Source organism: Drechmeria coniospora, chromosome 03 (assembly GCF_001625195.1).
Source record: "Drechmeria coniospora strain ARSEF 6962 chromosome 03, whole genome shotgun sequence".
NCBI lineage: Eukaryota > Fungi > Ascomycota > Sordariomycetes > Hypocreales > Ophiocordycipitaceae > Drechmeria > Drechmeria coniospora.
Genome location: NC_054391.1, coordinates 2,917,671 through 2,936,928, shown reverse-complemented (window position 1 = coordinate 2,936,928; position 19,258 = coordinate 2,917,671). Strand labels below are relative to the sequence as shown.

Here is a 19,258-nt window from a genome sequence, read left to right as displayed (position 1 = left end):
CTTGCTCATGGACATTTCCTCTGCCTTGTGATCCGCATTCAACACGCCACCGCTTGCAATTTTTGTTTCTGAAGTAACTGAGCTGTCCAGTCAGTCTCGAAACAACAATGGTTGGGGCCCCGACTTACACAGACCAAGAGATTTCCTTTGTGCTCGAGAAGGTGCTCGGCAAGGCGACCAACCTGGCCATCCGGAACGGCTTTGAGAGGCGGTTTGGTCGTCCCCTCTCCGCAAGCCAATTGCGATACCTGAAGGGCAAGTACGGCAAGGACCCGCGCTTCAAGTACGACTACTCCGCCCTGACACCGTTCGAATGCGAATCACCGCCATTCCACGCTGCGGCACGAGGCCGACTTCGCTAACCCGATGAACTTGCAGCAGCCCCCTTGTCAACAACGCGGCAGGGTCCTCGTCCGCCATATCCGCCGTCGCTCCGGTCTTTTCGACTTCCTTAACCCCCAGGAGGCAGTCCCATGTCCCCGAATTCAACGTAGCGTCGACGGCTACCCCTCCGACCATTCCTCCGTTGTTGCAATCTAGAAGAGAGCCGATCGGATGCGAAGTGCCCCTGAAGGCGGAGAGAGCCGCCAAGCGTCGACGCGACCATGAAGATGTACCACTTCTACCCGATGAGAGGCAGCCGACGTCGAAGCGTCGACTAGAAGACGATGAAGCGAGGGCCTCAATGTGCCAACCTGACGAAGTAGTCGCTCTGCTGGAGGAGACGGAAAGGGCCACCAAACGCCGACGAGGCATTCGAGAAGGTTGGCCTTTGGACGACGAAAGGGTTATCAAACGGCATCGAATCGTTGACGAAACCGAGTACCGGCTACCTGCCTCGACACTTGGGCAAAGACAGCCGGGGCCAGGTGCTGCCTCAGATGCCTCCTTTGTCAGCCATATCGACGTGGCTTCTCCTCTGTCCTCGACCGAATCCCCAGACAGGCCTTCCTCCACTACCGGGCTGGACCAGTTCTTCAGCGTCACCCACCGTCTACATCTGCCCACCTCTGCGCCCTTCCAGGCCAGCTCGTCGAACTGCGAACTTAGACAGACCACTACGAGAAACTGCGAGCATCTCGTCGAGCCCAGTCCCTCCATCTTCACCGCCGAAGAAACCGCTCGATCCCAAGCGACGCAAACGTCGCCGGATGTTGAGCTGGGTGTTGGTCAGGCTCACGCGACATTTCAATCTTCTTCTGGCGCCACTTGGCAGAACCAGCATGGCATTTCAGTCGATGAGTTCTCTGGTACTGACTCCCTTTTTGGAGACACACCCGAGCATCCGTCCTCTCGCGATGCGCTATCCTAAAAGACTAGCACAGGCGCGGCCAACTTCAACTTCATGGCCAATGCAAGCAAAGGTGACTTGACGCGGCCTGAGACGATGTGAAAGTCATGGCATGGCATCGAACCGAAATTTGACAGCCGTAACGGCGCAAAATCATGATATAGGATAGTCGTATACTCGTCGTACATAAAATCGTAGAATTGAGAGACCGCAACAATGGGCTGGCTGTGAAAATGTAATCAACCAATCGACGACGCACCGCCCTCTCTATTCCTGGACTGCCAAACCGCTGCACCGCTCCATCATCAATTTTCATCTCCGGGTGTTCAATCGTTAGAGTAAAGGGTATTCAGTGCATCATATGATGTGCGGAGTAGCCCACGGCCGCTTGCTCTTGCACCGCTTTTTGTCCCACCGTTTTCACATTGTCCAATGGCCTACATCCCCCGGATGGCGAACCTGCTTGAAGCCTTGCCGAAAGTAAAGGCCATGTTCAAGGTATCAAGCTGCGATCACCGTTTGCTTTCATCGCGTTTTCATCGCGTCAGCGACCTCGAAAGCAATACATGTATCGCTTCCAGAGGCGGACGGGGGAACTAAATCGCCCGTCAGACGACGATGCTGACGTTGCCTCGGGACTCAACCTCATCAAGGGGAAACTTGAAAACAAAATGGAACAGCTCGCGTAGGTAGGCGTATCGTGACGAGCTATTGCTCATAGCGTGAACGCTCTGTGCCATGTCGCGAGCCGAGACGCGCTTGCCTCGGGTGGGAGTCGGGTGGTTGCGGGGGATGAAGGCATCCGTGAGAACCGAGCTCTTGTACTGCTGCAGAAGGGCTGCATGGCTGGGAAGTGTGCCGAAGGATGACGCAGGCAGTGCTTGGACAAACGTTTGCAGGGATGCGGCACCTGCCTTTGGATCCGTCATGGCGTCCCGGTCGAAGCCCAGGTTCATGGCCGCTCGGAGAACAAGAAGCCTGCTTCTGGATACGTTGGGGTCTTCGCTGGCGGCGGTCGTGGTAGCGGTGCTGGAGGTGCGGTTGGTGCTGCGAGAATAGCTCGACATGTTGGATGCGTTGCTCGACCACCTCCCACCACGGCCACTGTCGCCCAGAACCATGATGTTGGGTGCCTGGGGGGAGCGGCTTTCGGGAGAAATGGGGGTGTCCTCAAACTCCGTCACGGGCGTCTCCGGGACGGGCGCAGGATTTGGCTGTCGTTCGTCGTGGCTGCTCTTCACACTCTCGCGTTTCGAATGCATGGACGAACGGCTGGATTGCTGGCTCTCGCGTCCAGTCAGATCCGTCGGCTGTTGGGAGAAGAAGCTCGCCTGGCTTGGTCGTGGCGTGTTCCTGTCCGGTCGGATTTGAGTCCAGCCGTCGCGGAAAATATCGCACAGGTCCCAGCACGCCTGAACGGCGGAACCGAGAAGCTCGTGGTCGGGTGAGCGGTCATCCCGCTTGCGTTGACGGAGGCTAAACAGCATCTCCGCCAAGGTCCAGCATGCGCTCAAGAGCTGGTCCGTTTCCTCCGCCAGCTCGTTGCGCTGCTTCATGAGGCGGTGGCAAAGAGTAATGTAAAAGTCTAGGGTCCTCTCCCTGAAAGCCTCCGGGAGGTTGCGCCTGTCCTGCGCGCTGTACAGGCTGGAGACGGCGTGAGCGGATGGTGTTGCGGCGAGCAGGGCGAAGGACGGCCGACTCACTGGTTGTTGAGCTCGAAGCTGACCCGCAAGACGGAGTCGTCCGTCTCGTGCTTTCTCTGTCGGATATCGAACAGAGCTTGACAAAAGTCCCGGCAGAGGTCGAGATTGACCCGTACTTGCAATGATCCGGCGTCGTCGTCCTGGTTGTTGTAAAGGCGCTGGCAGAGCTGCCAGCACGTTTTCCACGCTTTCTCGTGCGCATCCGGAGTTCCCGAACTGTTGAACACTCGAGTGCGGTGGATGGAGCTCAGGTTGGCCAAGGTGTTGCACAGCGTCCAACACTCATGGAGGGCAGTGCGCAGGGCCGTGATCTCGTCGTGGGCCTGAGCTTGTCTCAACCCGGCCATGGCCGAATACTCGTTCTCGTCCTCATCGTCTTCACCCTCTGCCTCGGTCTGCTCGTCGATCTCTGCGCAAGATGTCACTCAGTGCCTTGTCGAATGGAAAGCAAGGGCGTTGGGAGGGTAGACACGTACTCTCGAGACCACTCGCACTTACACTCCTCGACCGCGGCCGGCCCTCATCGCCGGTTAACATGTCTTGCACGTCTTGGGCTCGAGGGGTGGCACTGTCGACGCTGTATCGCACTGGGTTGACATCCGTCGAAATTGGTGGGACCGTCGTGTATGATGTTGACTGGAGATGAGACTGGGTGAGTCCTTCCTTGCACGACGAGATGATGGAGGCCAAGGAATGCGTTGGGCAGACATACCTGGCTGCGGCTGCCATTTATTGGTGCATGGCCACCAGACGTTGGGGATGAACGTTCTGTCGGTTCGCTGGGACGAGCTGTTCGTTCCGTCGAGGCCTGCGTAGACTACCTGTGAGCGGACGCAGCACCCGAGATGGGACTGACCAGCTGGGTCCCTACCCAACTCGCAAAACTCTCGGGCGCGTGTATGACGGAGACTGCCTCTTCACTGCTCGAGCGGCACGCATTCTCGGAGATGGTGGTTGTGAGCATGAGAAGCTGGCGCTGTTAGCACCACATCCTCACCACCGTTCGACTGGCTCTACCAACTTCGGAGCGACGAGTGACAACGGCATCGGCCGTGTGGGCGAGGTGCACCTCGTCCGACACATCGTCCTCGATCTCGGTGGTTTCGGTGCCGTTGGATGTCACGGGCGAAGGGCCGACGATATCGCTGGGGCTCAAGAGACCCAAAGCCACGGGGTGGGATGAAAGGCGGTGGCCACTGTGAGGCCTCAGCGACATGGAATCTGTCGTCGCGGGCGGAGAGGACCTGGCGGGACAAGGTGGGTGAGCAGAGGTCGGATGGTTAGTCAGACATGAGACGTCAGACATCAGACATCACACTCACTCGAGGCTGCCGAAGGGTGACGAGAGGCCATCGGGTCCTGATATTGACGCCATGTCCTGTGGATTGGTGAATGGGGACGGCAGGTGTCCCGCAGATGACGGCATCGGACCCTCCAACGACATGGTGGAACGGGATCCAACCTACGGAGCCGGCTCCGTTTTCAAGCCCAGCAATGGTCGGGGCTTTGTACCAATCTCTGTCCGTCCGCGAGACCTGCTCCAGGACAGCCTCTGGGCGCTACAATAATGCGTGGTAGGTACTCTGGGTCTGGGTATAGGTCGGTCTAGATGGTGGCGATGAACAGGACGAGTCTATTTAATGGCGGATGGATCCGTTGGCGGTACCAGTACGGCGGATAGCGGAAGCGGAAAGTCGACGACAAGGACAAGGACGAGGGGCCCCCAGAGTCCAACGAACAAGCCAAAGCAAGTGGCGGAATCGGAACTCAGCAGGCGGAAGGACCGAAGTCTGGTCGCAGCCAGGCAGTTGGCTCTTGAGCGAGTTGAAGAGGATGAAGTCAGTTCAGGCCACCGGGTCCGGATTGTAACGTCTCCGTGCATGTGTTGCAGTATTGTCCAGTACCTGCATGCATGTCTATCTATCTTGGCTTGCGAGTCGCAAAGACCCCTGTGGGCAGAGATCCCTGTGGACGTTGTGGTGACGGGAAGACCGCAACAAGGTCTGGGAGGTTTGTTCCGATGGCGACCCAACCGGAAGCGTTGGTGACTTGCGGGGCGACCTCAGCATGTATACTTGCGCGAATGCAGCTCCCAGCAGGAATAGGGACAGAGGACCGTTGGAGCGTAGGCCAATAAGGAGTCCAATGAAGGGAAGAGGGAAGATGGATGAGTATCGTATCTGCACGACAAGATGGGCAGCAGGGCGCTTGACAGATTTCCGCCTACTGGTGGGTGAGGGGTTAAGCTGCTGTACGTGTACGGCCTGCACGGCCTGTCAAAAATGTAGATGGGTTGGCCACCTTTCGCGGCCAGGTTGTGTTGTACTGTGGTACGGAGCCGTAGCCAGTCTAGACGCAAAGAGCCATCTCCGGGAGCGCGCGAGGCTGCCTCGAGGGAAAATATGGAAGGGTTGGCCACCTTTTGCGGCCGGGTTGTGTTGTATGGTGGCACAGGGTTGCGGCCAGTCTACATGTAGACACAAGCCGTCAGAGCCATGCCGGGGGAGGGGGTGAGGCTGCCTTGCCGTCAGCGGGCGGGCTGTCTCGTGCGACAAACGAAAGGAAGTTGGATGCGTCTCGTCATCTGCCCATGGATGGTGGAGACTTGAAACTCGAGGATTCGGTCGAGCTCGTTTACGCACACGATGGTTTCTTTGTCGAGTTGGTGCGACATTCGCGATAGCGAGATCTTCCTGCATACCTGCCCATTCCCCAGTGGCAGGTGAACAAGGCTGTCGGTCGGGGGAAGATGTCGAGATATGTCGGCAACCTGCTTGCGTACCGTATGTGTATCCGTAGACTCTGGACCTATCTCTTCGTCACGGACAGATAGTCAACCGCATTCGGTGAACGCAGACGGGACGATGCATCATGAAAGGAAGGGCGGTCACAACCTGCTCCAGCCGAGGACGACAGGATAGAGGAATCAGTACAGTACTCCGTAAACAACACTCTGTTCACTGCGTGCGGGCGTCGGCGTGGCCCTCGACTCTCGACTCGTCTCTCGTCACCCGTCTCCCCTCCTGTCTCGTTTCCACGACGCCTCAAGGGCCTATGGAGGGTAGCCGGTCGAATGACTGGTTGCTGCTTCCGCGCCGTCGTGCTGCGCTGCATGTGAGACGACGGGCGACAGGGCTCGGCGCTTAGCTGCTCCTTTCTCGACCACTTTACTGGCGAACAACGACTGCATGGAGGTGGACCAGGGTGGACCAAAGTGGAACTGGACGAGGACCCGTCCGTACCTGGATGCCGACGATGTGCATATCCGCAGACATGTACGAGTGTAGAAGGTGGGTGGATGGATTGGTGGTGACGGTAAATGTCGTCCAACGGGTCTTGATAGGATCAATAGGACCAAATCCTTGTTGCAGGAGAACAGTTCGCTCGTTCATCCTTCAACTCCATCTGGCTCGGGGCAACGCGTGGCTGGGCCTTAGGCGCCCAGGACCGCCTATTACGTGGCGCCTGCCTCCTTGACGGCATCGTGCCTGCTGTCGTTGGGTGATTGCATGAAAGGTACTTGCATCTGCACACAATTCTGTACGCATTTGCATGTTATGGACATGTACATGTACAGTACACTACATGTATATGCAGCAGATGACAGCTGAGGCGACACAAGGAATGATGAGGAAGGAGGCTCAAAACTCAACAGGTCTCTACCGCCCACATGAACTTGCGTCTACGAAACGAGGATGCATGAAAATTTGGCATCAAAAAGGGATCCCATTGCCCACTTCATGCTCGTTGCGGTCTTGTTTCCTGGCCCTGCCCTGAACAATCGCGCTGTCAAGCTTGCCCGCATCCAACAAATTCTTCGATTTCAGAGAGTTGATATGCCGGCAGTGGACGACTGGCCCGAGAACTCGAGAGCACGCACAGAAAACCTCGTCGCTCGATTCGTTCATGATCCCCGCACGACCCTGGCGAAGCAGAGTCCCCTCCCCGCGTTGGACGCTAATTCTGGACACTGCAACGCTGAGACTCAGGTCCACGTTCCCATCCACCTCCGCATCCATGCCTCACCGGCTCACCCACCGCCATAGATGCAAATGTTTCCCGACCCTCCCGGGAGTCTGGTTGGGTGGAGCCGCTGCAGACGCATGTTGCCGCTTCAACATACATGTAAGTATGTTCATGGTTGTTAAGTGCAAACCAACTTCCTAGCCTATGTGGAAGACATATCAAAAGGTGTTGACCTATTATGGATTCGGAAGCACGCCCAAAGGCAAGCCACGGCGCGAGTACATGTAAAACGAAGTTGAATTCTACCCCCGCACCAGAAGAGCCTGTATCGTGCGGAAGAGAGTCCTCGATGCTCGTCACGACCGCTCGGCTGTTCGCTATCGTTGTTGCATTTGAGTCCCTTCTCTTGCTGTGTGTGTTGAATGTGCCGAATCTATCTCGACGCTTGCGCTGCTGGTCCTCGTGCTTCTTCCATGTCGGTGGGCGATTAACTTCGCGTCGCGATCGTCCTTTGTCCAGTTCGAGTCAAGAGCATTGGACGTCGCAAACGCACAGCCAGACAACTGCTTCGCATCTGTGATAGCCGGCGGGCCCGTCGCGATGTCCTTCCTTTTGCATGACTGATGTTTGCAACTCGTGGCAGGCGCAGGCACATCGAGAGGCGTCCGTCCAAGAGTAACAGCTTGAAACGTATCAAGCGATGCACCGATGATGCATCCACACGTGATCTCCAAAGTCATCCCAGAATCGCACCCCGCACTGCTGCCATGCAGTGCGCCAATTCACCATAACGCCTGATCACACCAACCTCGGCTTCGTCGACCCATCATCCGCCGCACTATGCAAGCTCGTTCAACCGTTGCTTCTTCTCGTTTCGGCCGTCAGGAGTGTACCTGCAAACCATGTAAGTAATTATGCCAAGGGGTTGGAAGGCCCTCGGCTTTGCCGTCTCTCCAGGTTGCATACTTTAGCAGTTTCTCGATAAGGTCGACGTGTGTCATGATCATCCGGCGGCAGCAGTAGCGCTTGAGCCCCAACTCGTCCATGGCATCGCTGCAACAATGTTAGCTCATGACGTCCGGTCGAACTTGTCTCCTCGGCATACCCATCCGTCTTTCTGGGGTCTGCAATAAGCTGAAGATATCGCTCCCAGAGGTCGCCCGTCACCTGTTCCCGTCAGTGATGAACGTCGGCTGTCATGAGTGAAAATTGCGGTAGCCTCTTACCTTTCCGCACGAGAAGCAACGGATGGGTATAATCATCTTGGATGATTTTGCGGTCGCAAAGTTCAACGGTTGCTAGAAGATACCCAGATACCCAGGATGTTGGATGATCGAGATGGGATGGCTTGTCGCAAAATTCTTGATTCTTGCACTGCACATACTGTACGTACTAACCTGTAGGTGTACATGTACTTACTTATTATTAATACTATAAGTACTCACTGGCTCTACTTACTTACCTACCAACAGTCGCAAATAGGCGCTAGTCGCATCTCCTGCCTGCCGAAGCTTTCCCGCCATTCCTTATCTTATCGGCTCGAAATTGTTAACTGCGGATCCGAAATTTTTGTCGATTCCTACCTACCATTTTACTACGGCTGGCAAGCCTTGATTCCGACAATTGGCAACCACTCGTTTTGTCAATCGCCTCGTCGTCTGTCCCGCACGCCTTCCTCGCAAATGGCTGACCACAAACGGCCCAATGTCAAGGATGACAAGGCCAAAAAGCGCAAGAGAGAAGGTGGCGAGCGTGGGACGAAGTCGAAACGATGCCGCCAACATGACGAAGACAACGGAACTGGAAACGGTGAAGCCTCAGAGTGCTGCGATAAGCTCATCCAGCTCGATTCACTGCCCGTTGCCACCCAGAGCGACGATGGGGATGCAGGCTGGAGGATTTCGAAACCCATGGGCGGGAGAATGCTAGACATTGATCCGATTCTGACCACAGACGAGAAGTGAGTTGCCGCTCGCTTCCTCGTACCTCGTTCCCATTTCGGTTCCTGACTCGACGCAGACATCTCATACTGGCCTACAATACTTCCATTCAAATATTTACAGCTACCGACTCGCTGCTGGTCAGAAGAATACCCATAACCACACTCGATGCATCGGCGCCTCGTGCTTCGCACCCACCTGTCACCGTCGTTGCGACACGGCTGTCGGTCGAAAACCCCGAATTCGTTTGGGTCGCATGCTCCGACGGCCAGATATACCATGTCCAGTGGACGCAGAGTAGTGAGGCGTCGCCAAGCTTTCGAACAATCTCTCGGACGGCCAAGGCCATGGTTGTGGTGCCATCTCGACTCCAAGGCAACGACGGAGAGATCCTGTTGGTGACCGAGTCTGAGAAATCAAACCGCACAGAGGTCGTCGCATACCGGAGCAAGCCAGCCTCAACACCCAAGCTCAAGAGTCTGTTGGTTCTGAAAAAGCCGGGTTCCGGCCTGCACCTTCTTGCGACGAGCGCCGACGGCCAAGTGCTGGCCGGCGCCTGTCACGATCGCTTGTTCCTCGGAGTGGCCTCTCCGGTGGTTGGAGACAAACCCGAGCTGCCGCAGTACGAATTTTTCTCCTTCGACGCGCCTGACCTCATAACGAGTCTCGATATGAGGATTTACAAGAGGCCGCACTCGGCGAACCGCAACGGCAAGGCACAGTCAGGTAGCTTTGCTGGATCGGATACAGTCGTCGACATTATTGTTGGCGGCGCGCGCGGAAGCATCTACGTGTACCGCGATGCACTCTTGCGCGCGCAATCTATCGGAAAGCCACAGATCGCAAACGATGGCATTCAGACGCAAAAATTCCACTGGCATCGCAAAGCTGTCCACGCGGTTAAATGGTCACTGGATGGTATGTATGATCGCAGTCCGTTTGGTTGTTGAGCAGATGCTAACTAGCTGCCAGGTAATTACTTCATCTCCGGAGGCTCCGAAAACGTTATTGTCTTGTGGCAGGTTGACACCGGAAAGAGAGACTATCTGCCGCATTTATCTGGCAGCGTCGAGAACATCGTGGTCTCGGCTACGGGCGCCTCATATGTCGTCCACCTGGACGACAACTCGTGCATGATTCTGTCCACCGCCGAGATGGAACCCACAACCTATGTCTCTGGCATACAGTCTGCCGTCGTCAATGTCGCAACTCCCAAGGATCAGCTGGTGAAGCGTGTCTGGGCCACGGCGGATCAAGTCAGACGGCCGATCCCGGCGGCCATCAACCCTTCGGACTCGTCGAAACTTCACGTTTGCGTGGGCAACGGCCGGCAGGCTACCATGACGGGCCATTTTTCGGCCCCATTGCTGCAATCCTTCGACCTGGAGTCATTCACAAGCGTGTCGAAGCAGGCTCTCGCGCGAACGCAGCCAACCGAAGTCAACTTGACGAACAAGGGGTTCGCTATCGATGAACCCTTGGTCAGTCACATTGCATTCTCCGGCGACGGTGCATGGCTAGCAAGCGTGGATGAATGGAAGCCTTCGGCGAGGGACGTGGAGAACGTTAGCAACGATCTCAGGGACCAATTCATCCGCGAGAGGCGCGAGATATACCTCAAATTCTGGGAGGTTCGCCCCGGTGACGGGTCGATGGCGTTGGTGTCGAGGATCAACACGCCCCACGCCACGACTCACCCCGAATCTCTGCTCGATCTTGCCTCTGACCCGATGTCGACGTGCTTCGCGACGATCGGGGCAGACGGCATCGTGCGCCTGTGGCGGCCCAGAGCGCGGAGCCAAAATGGAATTGCCGTCAAGGGAGCAGAAGGCCAAGACACGGTCACCTGGGCTTGCTCGAAGGTCATTGCGATAGGAAATCACATGGCCCACGAGACCAGCGCAGAGGTGGCAACGGACACGGATGCCGCCACGGTGCAGGGGAGCATCACGTTTTCGGATGATGGATCGACCATTTTTGCGGCGTATGGAGCCGCCGATGCCGGTGTCGTCTACGTCATTGACGCTGCAACCGGCCAAATTGTCAAGACGATCGAAGGCCTATGGGCCGGTCAGCTGCGGTCGATCCGGGCGCTGTCGTTCTTCATCATCTGCCTCTCGGACGACTTGCACGTGTACGATGTTGTCAACGAGGAGCTGTGTTATGGCATCGTCATCCCCAAGGCGGCAGGTGCCGGCGAGCTTCTTCAGCTAGCCGTCGACCACGCCTCCGGTCGCTTCGCACTGACGCTGCCGATTGGGGGTTGCTCCAGCATCGGTGTGTTCGACCCCGAGGAGGCAGAGCCGGTCCTGGTGCGAAACACGCCGCAAAGGATCGTGAGCCTCGTTTCCGCCCCTACCGCGAGCGGATTCGTCGCCCTCGACGATGCGGCTCAGATCTGGATTGTGGCGGAGGGATCGGATCCGTCGGCGCTGGCGACGGTGCAGCCGCTGCAAGACCTGCGGCTCGACGGCGCTGCATCGGCGGCGGAGGAGGACCAGCAGCAAGTCATGCTCGACGACGTGGAGGGTGCCGAGGATGCGGACATGGCGAGCGACGACGAGATGCGCGACGATGAGCCTGGGGAGGAGGAAGACGTGGATATGGGCGACGACGTATTCCATCCGACCGTCCTCTCGCAGCAATGCCTCGCCGACATATTCGACGCCGCCCCTGCCTTTGCGGCGCCGTCGGTGGAGGACATGTTTTACAAGGTGACGGGACTCCTTGCGACGAAGTCTCTCTCAACATGACGCGCCTCTCGGCGTCGTGATGAATCTTGGACACGCGCATCACACGTGCGCAATGCGGCGTCTACACTACTTGTTTTGATGGGCATGGGCAAGCGAGATTTGGTGGTGAATAGCATACGTCAATCAATGTACATTCTGCACCAGCCGCGGCCGTCCTCTGCTAGTACCGGGAGGCGCCCAAGCGAGCACGGGACTGGACGACGCCGTGGTCGGTGGTATCTGGCCGGTGTCGGTGGGGCGGCGCGGAGAGGATGACCGGATGCTCGGCGATAAAGTGGCTGCGCTGCGATTGCGCCATCCATCATCCGTCGTTGACGCTGCCATCGGCATTTCATGCCGCTTTATTTCTCGTCAGCTGTCGCCTTGCTAACTCCTCCTCTTTTCCTTTCCCTCTTCCTTTCTCCTTTCTCCTTCCCTCTCTAATGGCTCTGGCCTTGACCGTGCTGCCATTTCAACATCGAATATCATTGCTCTCCAGTCGACTGACTGCCTTGCCCTGTCTCCTCCTCCCACGTTGACCCGGTTCGTGTGCAAGCAGGGCCCATTATGTCGTTCACGTCGGTGCCGATCCTCGACCTGGACATGGCCCGCAACCCGGCAACGAAGGCAGAGTTCCTAAACCAGCTCCGTCATGCGCTTCTGGAGGTCGGCTTCTTGTATCTCGAGAATGTCGGCATCCCGTCCCAGCTTTTTCAGGAGGTCATCGATAAGGGTAAAGCCTTCTTTGACGCCCCTCTCGAGGACAAGTGTGTTGATCGTACCTTGCCGTCTCTCGGCTTCGCTCACGCGTCGCAGGTTGAGGATTGAGATGAAGCGGGCGCCGTCCTTCCTCGGCTACTCTAGGCTCGCAGCCGAAATCACGGCCGGCGAGGTGGACCACCGCGAGCAGATCGACCTGTCGACGGAGCATGCCCTGCCAGGGCCCGGCTTGCCCGAGTACCACAACCTGCTCGCGCCGAACCAGTGGCCGTCCGAGGAGTCGTGGCCGGGGTTTCGTGCCACGTACACGGACTACATGCGGCGGATGGGGTCCATCTCCATCTATTTCACCTCGCTCATTGCCGAGGCCATCCAGCTACCGGCCGACGCGTTCGAAAAGTACTTTGACGCCGATCAGCAGCACAAGCTCAAGATCATCAAGTATCCAGACCTCGGCGAGCTCGGCCGCGACGGAGAGGTCCAGGGCCAGGGCGTCGGTCCGCACAAGGACAGCATGCTGACGTCGTACCTGCTCCAGGCGACGGCCCATCGCGGACTCCAAGTGCAGAATGTGCAGGGCGAGTGGATCGATTGCCCGCCCATCGATGGGACGCTCGTCGTCGCCATCGGGCAGGGAATGGAGGCGCTGACGCAGGGCGTGTGCGTGTCGACGACGCACCGCGTGCTGTCACCCGCCGCCGGCTCGGGCGCGCGCTTCTCCATCCCCTTCTTCCAAGGGGTCAAGTACGACACGACGTTTGACGACCTGGAGACGGTCGGCGTCGGTGCCGTGCCAGACGAGGTGAGGGAACAGCGGAGGAGGGTGGTGGAGAGGACGGGTGCGAGGGTCGACGATGTCGAGTTTACCTTTCGGAAGGGATCGGTCGCGAAGACGTTGGGCGAGGCGACGTTGCGGAACCGAGTCAAGAGCCACCCGGACGTTGGAGAGCGTTGGTACCCGCACATCCTCCGCTCTCTTCGCGAGGAGCAGTCACGTTCGCAGGCTTCGAGCAGCAAGACGATGAAGCGTGGCGAGGGGCCACCATCGTCCGTCCATGTGCCCGGGGCGGCTATCGAGACGCACTAAGCAGGACTCTTCTCCGTACGCCAGGCGAGCGTCTGGTGACGGCACACGGGGGCAGCCCGGTCGGTGCACGAGGTGCTTACATCCTATTTATGTACGGAATTCTCGACAGACTTATCGTATCACCAAGTGACTGCTTGACACGCTCTGCCCTGACGCATGCATCAAAGTAACCTCATCACTCCTCGTCCGACGCATCGAGTACCTGTGCAACATAAATTACATGCCGGACCAGCCAAACTCCCGAACCATGCCAGTTCATGTAAGTGGTGTAGGAAAAAAACAGGCGTTGCCTTCGGCCGCTATTGGGATACGCCAGGGAAGCAATCGGCAAGGCCCTTGCTGTGCTTATTTGATGCGTGCTCCAAGAGACTATGTTGCAGAGGAGCATCAGTTTCGGGATTCAACAAGCCAGCTCACGCAGGGGTGAAGGAGATACGTACGCTGGCACCTTTGTCGTCTGAAGGAATGTTGCCCTGCAAACCTGGCACTGAATGCTCATGGCTTGCTGGTTCTTTTTGGCAGGAACAAGATTGTCAGAAACAAAACAGTGACTGGGTGGAAACGAATGGCTGACATACCACCTTGAGTTGCGACTTGGCCACTTTGGTGTCCTTTGCGTTGCGGTCACGCTTCTGCTGTGCTTTGGCTCCCTAGAACGACACCGGCATGTCAGCCGGCTTCACCTCGAGCAAGACCCAGACGATGGAGAGAAAGGATCCATAGGGAAGGTCCTCGCCATCTTACGTTTCCCATTGTTGCAGAGTATAGAAAAGTATCAATCCGGACGGGGACGGAGGAAAGGACGAGACTTGTCCAACGACGGAGGCGGGTACGAGCTCAGGAGCGTAGGCGGAGAAAGCGGATGGTCTGCGCGGGCAGTGTCGATGGCGCACTGGAATGTCAATGATACGGGAAAGGGGAGGATCGCAGGATAGTCGGCTGGTTGTTGGAACGAAATGAACGCAGGATGGTTGTGCAGGAAAAGACAAAATATAATCAGGCAAGCCGGACAGCGACGAGACAATGACGGTAGAAAATTTGCCCCGCCTCCGTGGCCGGCGAATGAGTTCCCCACTTGGAGTGTTCAGCGAGTAATAAAAGTACTCCGTACTCCGTACTGTACTGTAATTAAGTACTTTTAAGTTCAGTACTTGTACAAGTACTTCCTGTAGTTAGCATAAAGTAGGTACCATGATAGCATCAAGTACGGTAATTACGGAGTAGATGTATTACTGACATTGTACTCCGTACTTACATCTACTTACAGTGCTCCGTACTTACTCCGTACAGTGCGGGTGATATTTCACCATCGCGCCCTGTTTGTCGTGAGTTAGTTGTACGCAACATCAACACCCTTTGGAGTGCTTATGGTCAAGATTCGCCGCCTCTGTTTCACTGAGCGCAAATGACCAGGGTGTCGCATACATTCTGTGCAAAACAGGAACAGGATTGTTATTAGAGTCTCCGGGCCGTTACCCGTTCCAGGTGCCGAATCCAGCACAAGCAACAGAAAGAGCAACAGGCAGCGCTCCGTGCTGCTCGTACATGCCTTGCACTATGCTTGTTATGCTTGCACCTGGCTTCGAGCAGATTATTCTGTTACCCGCTGGGAATGTCTGGCGATGACGACTCAACGGTTGAAGGAAGCACCTTGTCTAGTCTCTGCTTGAACCCTTGATCCGAATGCTGCCTGTCTGGCTTGGGGGGACCCTCGCTCTGTCCATATTTCACCGACGACAGTTCTGCTCCTCTGTCCAATTCAGGATGATGGAGTTTCTCCTGGTGATGCGAGTGAGAGCCGAAAATAGTACTGGAGGAACAAAACAGGTCGGACCAGATCTGTTGGCCCTGAAAATAAGTATAGATAGTTGCATGTAGGTGCATGTGAGTCGAGCTCTGCTGATGATGGGGCCCAGCCATGACCTTGGATCTTTATCGCCGCCGCCTGCCGTCATGGCTCTCTGCCACGACCAATGCCGTTTTCTTCCCGACTGTATTCGAATTCCTGATTCTGAGCGTCAAATCCTGCCGAGGTAGCCAAACCTAGAAGCATATTATGCAGCTGTACCCGATCCAGCCCGTTGCTTGGCAGCTGGCCTCCCTCCATCCCGTCTACACCTGCATCGATGGCAAGTGGCGGCCAATTTGAGGGCGACCACACGAACGCCGGAATCGCAGTTGCCAAAGTGCGAGCGAAGGCGGGCGACGGGGCACCATCGGAGGGTGTTGCCACGGCGGACCACCTCGCGGTCGCACCGGTCACAGATGATGATGTTGAAGAACTCCTGGCACATTGTTCATATCCATGAAACGTCCTCCCCACACGCTCACTGCCCAGCCGACGATTACCCCCGTCAAAGGTGCGCTTCCTTGAGGGAGTAGGCTCGAGAAACGAGGGGTGATGAGTTGCCCCCCAAGAGACGGAGATGTAGGCAGGGCCCGTTCACAGCTGGTGCATGCGACGGCGGCGAGTTGCTGGTGAGGGCAAGGTCTCGACGCCAAGAGGGCCTCGCATGTCGTTGTGTCTCGGATTGGAGACGATGCTACGGGCATCACCAGGTGCATCGGGTCGAGGCCATTTGATTGCGGGGCAAGATGGCATGTGCAAAAGCTCATGTGTTGTCAGCCCTACTTTCTGATCCCCGTCAGCCTCCTCCCGAGTCCCGTCATCCCATGGGGTGACCTTGCCACTGTTGTCATGCCCAAGGCTGTCGCGGAGAATTTCCTCTTATTCTCGAGCCGAAGCTCGGGGTTGGTGGTTGGGGGGTCGGGAGAACGATCGGACGCTCTGCGCGAGCATGACGGTGGATGCCAAGTCATGGCTCGCTGGCATCTGCCTGAGGAAGCAGCAGCACCTCTGCCGGAAGCCTTCCTATTCACTTCCAGAACCTTGATTGGAGTCGTGCGGGAGGCTGCTGACTTTCCTTCTTTGCCTGTGCTTTGACCCTTCTTTGATCGTCTCCGACCAAAGTCCCTGGTTGTTCGGATCAAGCCAGCGGAAAGTCGAGCAGGAAGCAAGCACTTGATACCGAGATGGAAACAAGTGCATGGTCTTCGTATTGTGTACTTTTGCGTACGTGCTGGCATCGCCGCTTGACATTCGAACATGGTGGTGGTGCCAAAGTCCATCTGACATGACGGTGCTGTGCCTTGTGGCGGTTGGCCTGTGGCTGGCGTGAAAGCGCCGTGGGTTCCTCCTCGCGATACGTCGCGTCTTCCCAGCGAGCGACGCATTTCCGCCGCCATCACACGACCATCCTGCCGCCTTGGTCTCCACGAAAATGGTAATCAGCATCATGCACCGACCCGAAGAAATCTCAGAAAGCGAGTTTGCACGCTTGCTCGCCCAGTATCCAGCCGTTGTGCGAACAGTATCCGACTCCAAGCCTGGTGCGTACTCAGCAGCGTCTTGGCATCTGGTGATCATTTTCCCAACCTTTGTTCTGCTGCTGACATCGGGGCTCTCCCTGACTGCCGTGCTTGTAGCCAAGCCAGGTCAGAAGTCGCTGCAGCTTCTCGATCAGTTCCGCTACGTCGATGCCCCCGACAGCTTTGGCCGTGTCGAGCCCCAGCATGAGATGACCCTCGACGAGGTCGAGCGACTGGTCGAGTGGAAGCTGTCAGTCGGAACTCATATGCCCTCGCGGTATCCCCGCCCGCTAATGACGCGCAGTCGTCATGGAAAATTTCGTCCAACTCTCATGTCCCTCGTCTCGTCGAACGCGCCGTCACTCGTCCAATCCACCATCGCCGAGGCCATCGACGCCTACCGCAGCTCCTCCTCCCCCTCCCCCTCCTCCCCTCCTTCCAGCGGCGCCATTGCCAAAGCCATCACCACCCTCGCCAAGCTCAGGGGCATCGGCCCGGCGACCGCCTCCCTACTACTCAGCGTGCACGACCCCGAGCGCGTCATCTTCTTCTCCGACGAGGCTTTTTATTGGCTATGCAGCGACGGAAGCAAGGCCTCCATCAAGTACAATGCTCATGAGTACAGCGCTCTGTGCGACCGCGCTGCCACCCTGGTGCGGCGCCTGCGTGTTTCCGCCATGGACATCGAGCGGGTGGCGTACGTCATCATGAGGCAACCTGTCGACGATGGCAAGGTTGTCAAGGAACAAAAAGCCCGAACCACGCTGCCGAAGCAGCAGGCCACGTCGGCGAAGCGCAAGACAATGTCAACCTCGGCCCAGGCCACACGAGCCATCGATACGCCTGGTGTACGGCGGTCGAAGCGGCTAAAATCCTGAGCGCGTCGCCCTCCCGCAGTGCACAGGCAAAGACGCCGAATTTTCCTCATCCTGGCACTTAATTTCTCCGCCTATCAAGACTGTTGAAAACACAGGGCACTTGAGCCCACGTATGCGTCATGTCGTATGCGTCATGCGCCAGTCCCTCTCCGCCTCCTTCACGCCACCTCCTTCACGTAGCCCAACCTATGGCTATCGTTGTACGAATGTAGATCAGCCAGTCTCGGGCCCGAGGGCGTAAACACCGCCGGCAGCTTCCTCGAGGATTCCGCAGGATTCATCAGTCAGTCCGCAGCCAACAGGTCCCCAACCGACAGGCGAGCGTACTACTTCGACTTCCTGGACTCGTCTTCCTTCAGCAGTGCGGTGTACTTGTCGCTGAGCTCGCCGTAGCTCTTGTGCAGCTGCTCGCTCTGCTTCTTCAGCGTCTGCAGATCGAGGTCCTTCTTCTCCAGCTTCTCTTGGAGCGCAGAAGTGGCGTCGACAGGCTTGCCAGAACCGCTCCCCTTGGCGTCCTTCTTGGTGCCCTCGTACACGCGGAGACGGTCCTCGAGGCGCATCACCTCGAGGATCATGACGTAGGTACGGTTGAGGATGAGCGAGAGGAAGAGGGTGAAGCCGCAAAGGTACATGTTGCGCTGCGAGTAGAACTTGCGCGCTTGAACTTCGAGTCGTTCGTGACCTAGGACGGTGGCGCTGCCCAGGGTAGGCCTGTCAACGAATGTGCTAGGCTGTGATGGAAGGGGGGGGTGTGGAGGGGTTTGCGTCACGTACGCTCCCTTAGAAGTCTGCTCCGTCGCAGCCAAAAGCTCCAACTGGACGCGGTAGACGCGGTTGACGCTGTCGACGAAGAGGATGAGGATGAAGACGAACGTGATCTTCATCCAGTACTGTATCTTGGCCACGATGGGGTTTTCGGAGATGAAGCTAAAAGTGCACGAGTGTGAGCGAACAATCATCGATCTACGTCGGTCGGTGGGAAAAGGGGACGGCAACGCACGTAAAGATCTTTCGCTTGATGGTGAAGGGCATTGGCAGGATGAGGAGCATGAACATGGCCATCTCCATCATGAGGAGGAAAAACACCTGCATCCGTCAGCATCCATCAGCACCCGTCTGTCCGATCGACCCTTTGTCGACGCGGGCACTGCGAGGAACTCACGAGCGTGTAGTAGAGCGTCATGGCGAATGCGGGGAGCCGTAAACAACAGCTGGCTGAATCGAATTGACCACTGGTTTCTTCGCGAGGCGGTGCGAGGCGAGGAGCCGGTGACAGGGAGCGAAACGGTGCAGGAAGAGTGCGCCGAAGGGAGGTAAGAGAAGCGTTGATGATTCTCGTCACTGATTTTTGGCTGCACTCGGTGAATTGAACGAGGTTGGAAAAGGAAGAAAGAGAGAAAGAAAGAAAGAGAAGTTGGCTGGCTGGCGAGGGGCTCTGACGCTTACCGTTAGCTAGCTACGTACCCAATTACGTTGCCTGCCTGGCGGTCGAAAGCACGACGTCATTGCCTGCCAACGAGACCCACAGGAGCTTTCTGGTCACGACTTGAATCGACCAATGCGGATCAACGG

The 19,258-nt window shown here is 57.1% G+C and overlaps 8 protein-coding genes across 8 annotated transcripts; 5 read left to right on the top strand and 3 right to left on the bottom strand.

The window, feature by feature from the left end:
• Positions 1-107: 107 nt before the first annotated feature.
• DCS_06627 (uncharacterized protein) lies at positions 108-1,312 on the top strand (the record flags this gene model as incomplete). Its single annotated transcript, XM_040803915.1, has 2 exons — positions 108-283; positions 379-1,312. The coding sequence occupies 2 exons, from the start codon at positions 108-110 to the stop codon at positions 1,310-1,312; spliced, it is 1,110 nt and encodes a 369-aa protein (XP_040654019.1).
• A 587-nt stretch (positions 1,313-1,899) lies between these two features.
• Positions 1,900-4,438, bottom strand: DCS_06626 (uncharacterized protein; the record flags this gene model as incomplete). The annotated part of the gene is made up of 5 exons (XM_040803914.1): positions 1,900-2,935; positions 2,995-3,403; positions 3,471-3,630; positions 3,992-4,190; positions 4,317-4,438. 5 exons carry the CDS (start codon positions 4,436-4,438, stop codon positions 1,900-1,902), a joined length of 1,926 nt encoding a protein of 641 aa, XP_040654018.1.
• Positions 4,439-6,734: 2,296 nt separating this feature from the next.
• DCS_06625 (uncharacterized protein) lies at positions 6,735-7,040 on the top strand (the record flags this gene model as incomplete). The annotated part of the gene is made up of 1 exon (XM_040803913.1): positions 6,735-7,040. One exon carries the CDS (start codon positions 6,735-6,737, stop codon positions 7,038-7,040), a length of 306 nt encoding a protein of 101 aa, XP_040654017.1.
• Positions 7,041-7,798: 758 nt separating this feature from the next.
• DCS_06624 (DNA-directed RNA polymerases I/II/III subunit 10) lies at positions 7,799-8,222 on the bottom strand (the record flags this gene model as incomplete). The annotated part of the gene is made up of 4 exons (XM_040803912.1): positions 7,799-7,853; positions 7,927-8,013; positions 8,066-8,127; positions 8,187-8,222. The coding sequence occupies 4 exons, from the start codon at positions 8,220-8,222 to the stop codon at positions 7,799-7,801; spliced, it is 240 nt and encodes a 79-aa protein (XP_040654016.1).
• A 420-nt stretch (positions 8,223-8,642) lies between these two features.
• Positions 8,643-11,653, top strand: DCS_06623 (WD repeat-containing protein 75; the record flags this gene model as incomplete). Its single annotated transcript, XM_040803911.1, has 3 exons — positions 8,643-8,920; positions 8,980-9,818; positions 9,873-11,653. The coding sequence occupies 3 exons, from the start codon at positions 8,643-8,645 to the stop codon at positions 11,651-11,653; spliced, it is 2,898 nt and encodes a 965-aa protein (XP_040654015.1).
• A 546-nt stretch (positions 11,654-12,199) lies between these two features.
• On the top strand, positions 12,200-13,439 carry DCS_06622 (uncharacterized protein; the record flags this gene model as incomplete). The annotated part of the gene is made up of 2 exons (XM_040803910.1): positions 12,200-12,399; positions 12,449-13,439. 2 exons carry the CDS (start codon positions 12,200-12,202, stop codon positions 13,437-13,439), a joined length of 1,191 nt encoding a protein of 396 aa, XP_040654014.1.
• Positions 13,440-16,720: 3,281 nt separating this feature from the next.
• On the top strand, positions 16,721-17,686 carry DCS_06621 (uncharacterized protein; the record flags this gene model as incomplete). The annotated part of the gene is made up of 2 exons (XM_040803909.1): positions 16,721-16,829; positions 16,926-17,686. 2 exons carry the CDS (start codon positions 16,721-16,723, stop codon positions 17,684-17,686), a joined length of 870 nt encoding a protein of 289 aa, XP_040654013.1.
• Positions 17,687-18,012: 326 nt separating this feature from the next.
• Positions 18,013-18,869, bottom strand: DCS_06620 (B-cell receptor-associated 31-like protein; the record flags this gene model as incomplete). The annotated part of the gene is made up of 3 exons (XM_040803908.1): positions 18,013-18,613; positions 18,687-18,772; positions 18,849-18,869. 3 exons carry the CDS (start codon positions 18,867-18,869, stop codon positions 18,013-18,015), a joined length of 708 nt encoding a protein of 235 aa, XP_040654012.1.
• Positions 18,870-19,258: the final 389 nt, after the last annotated feature.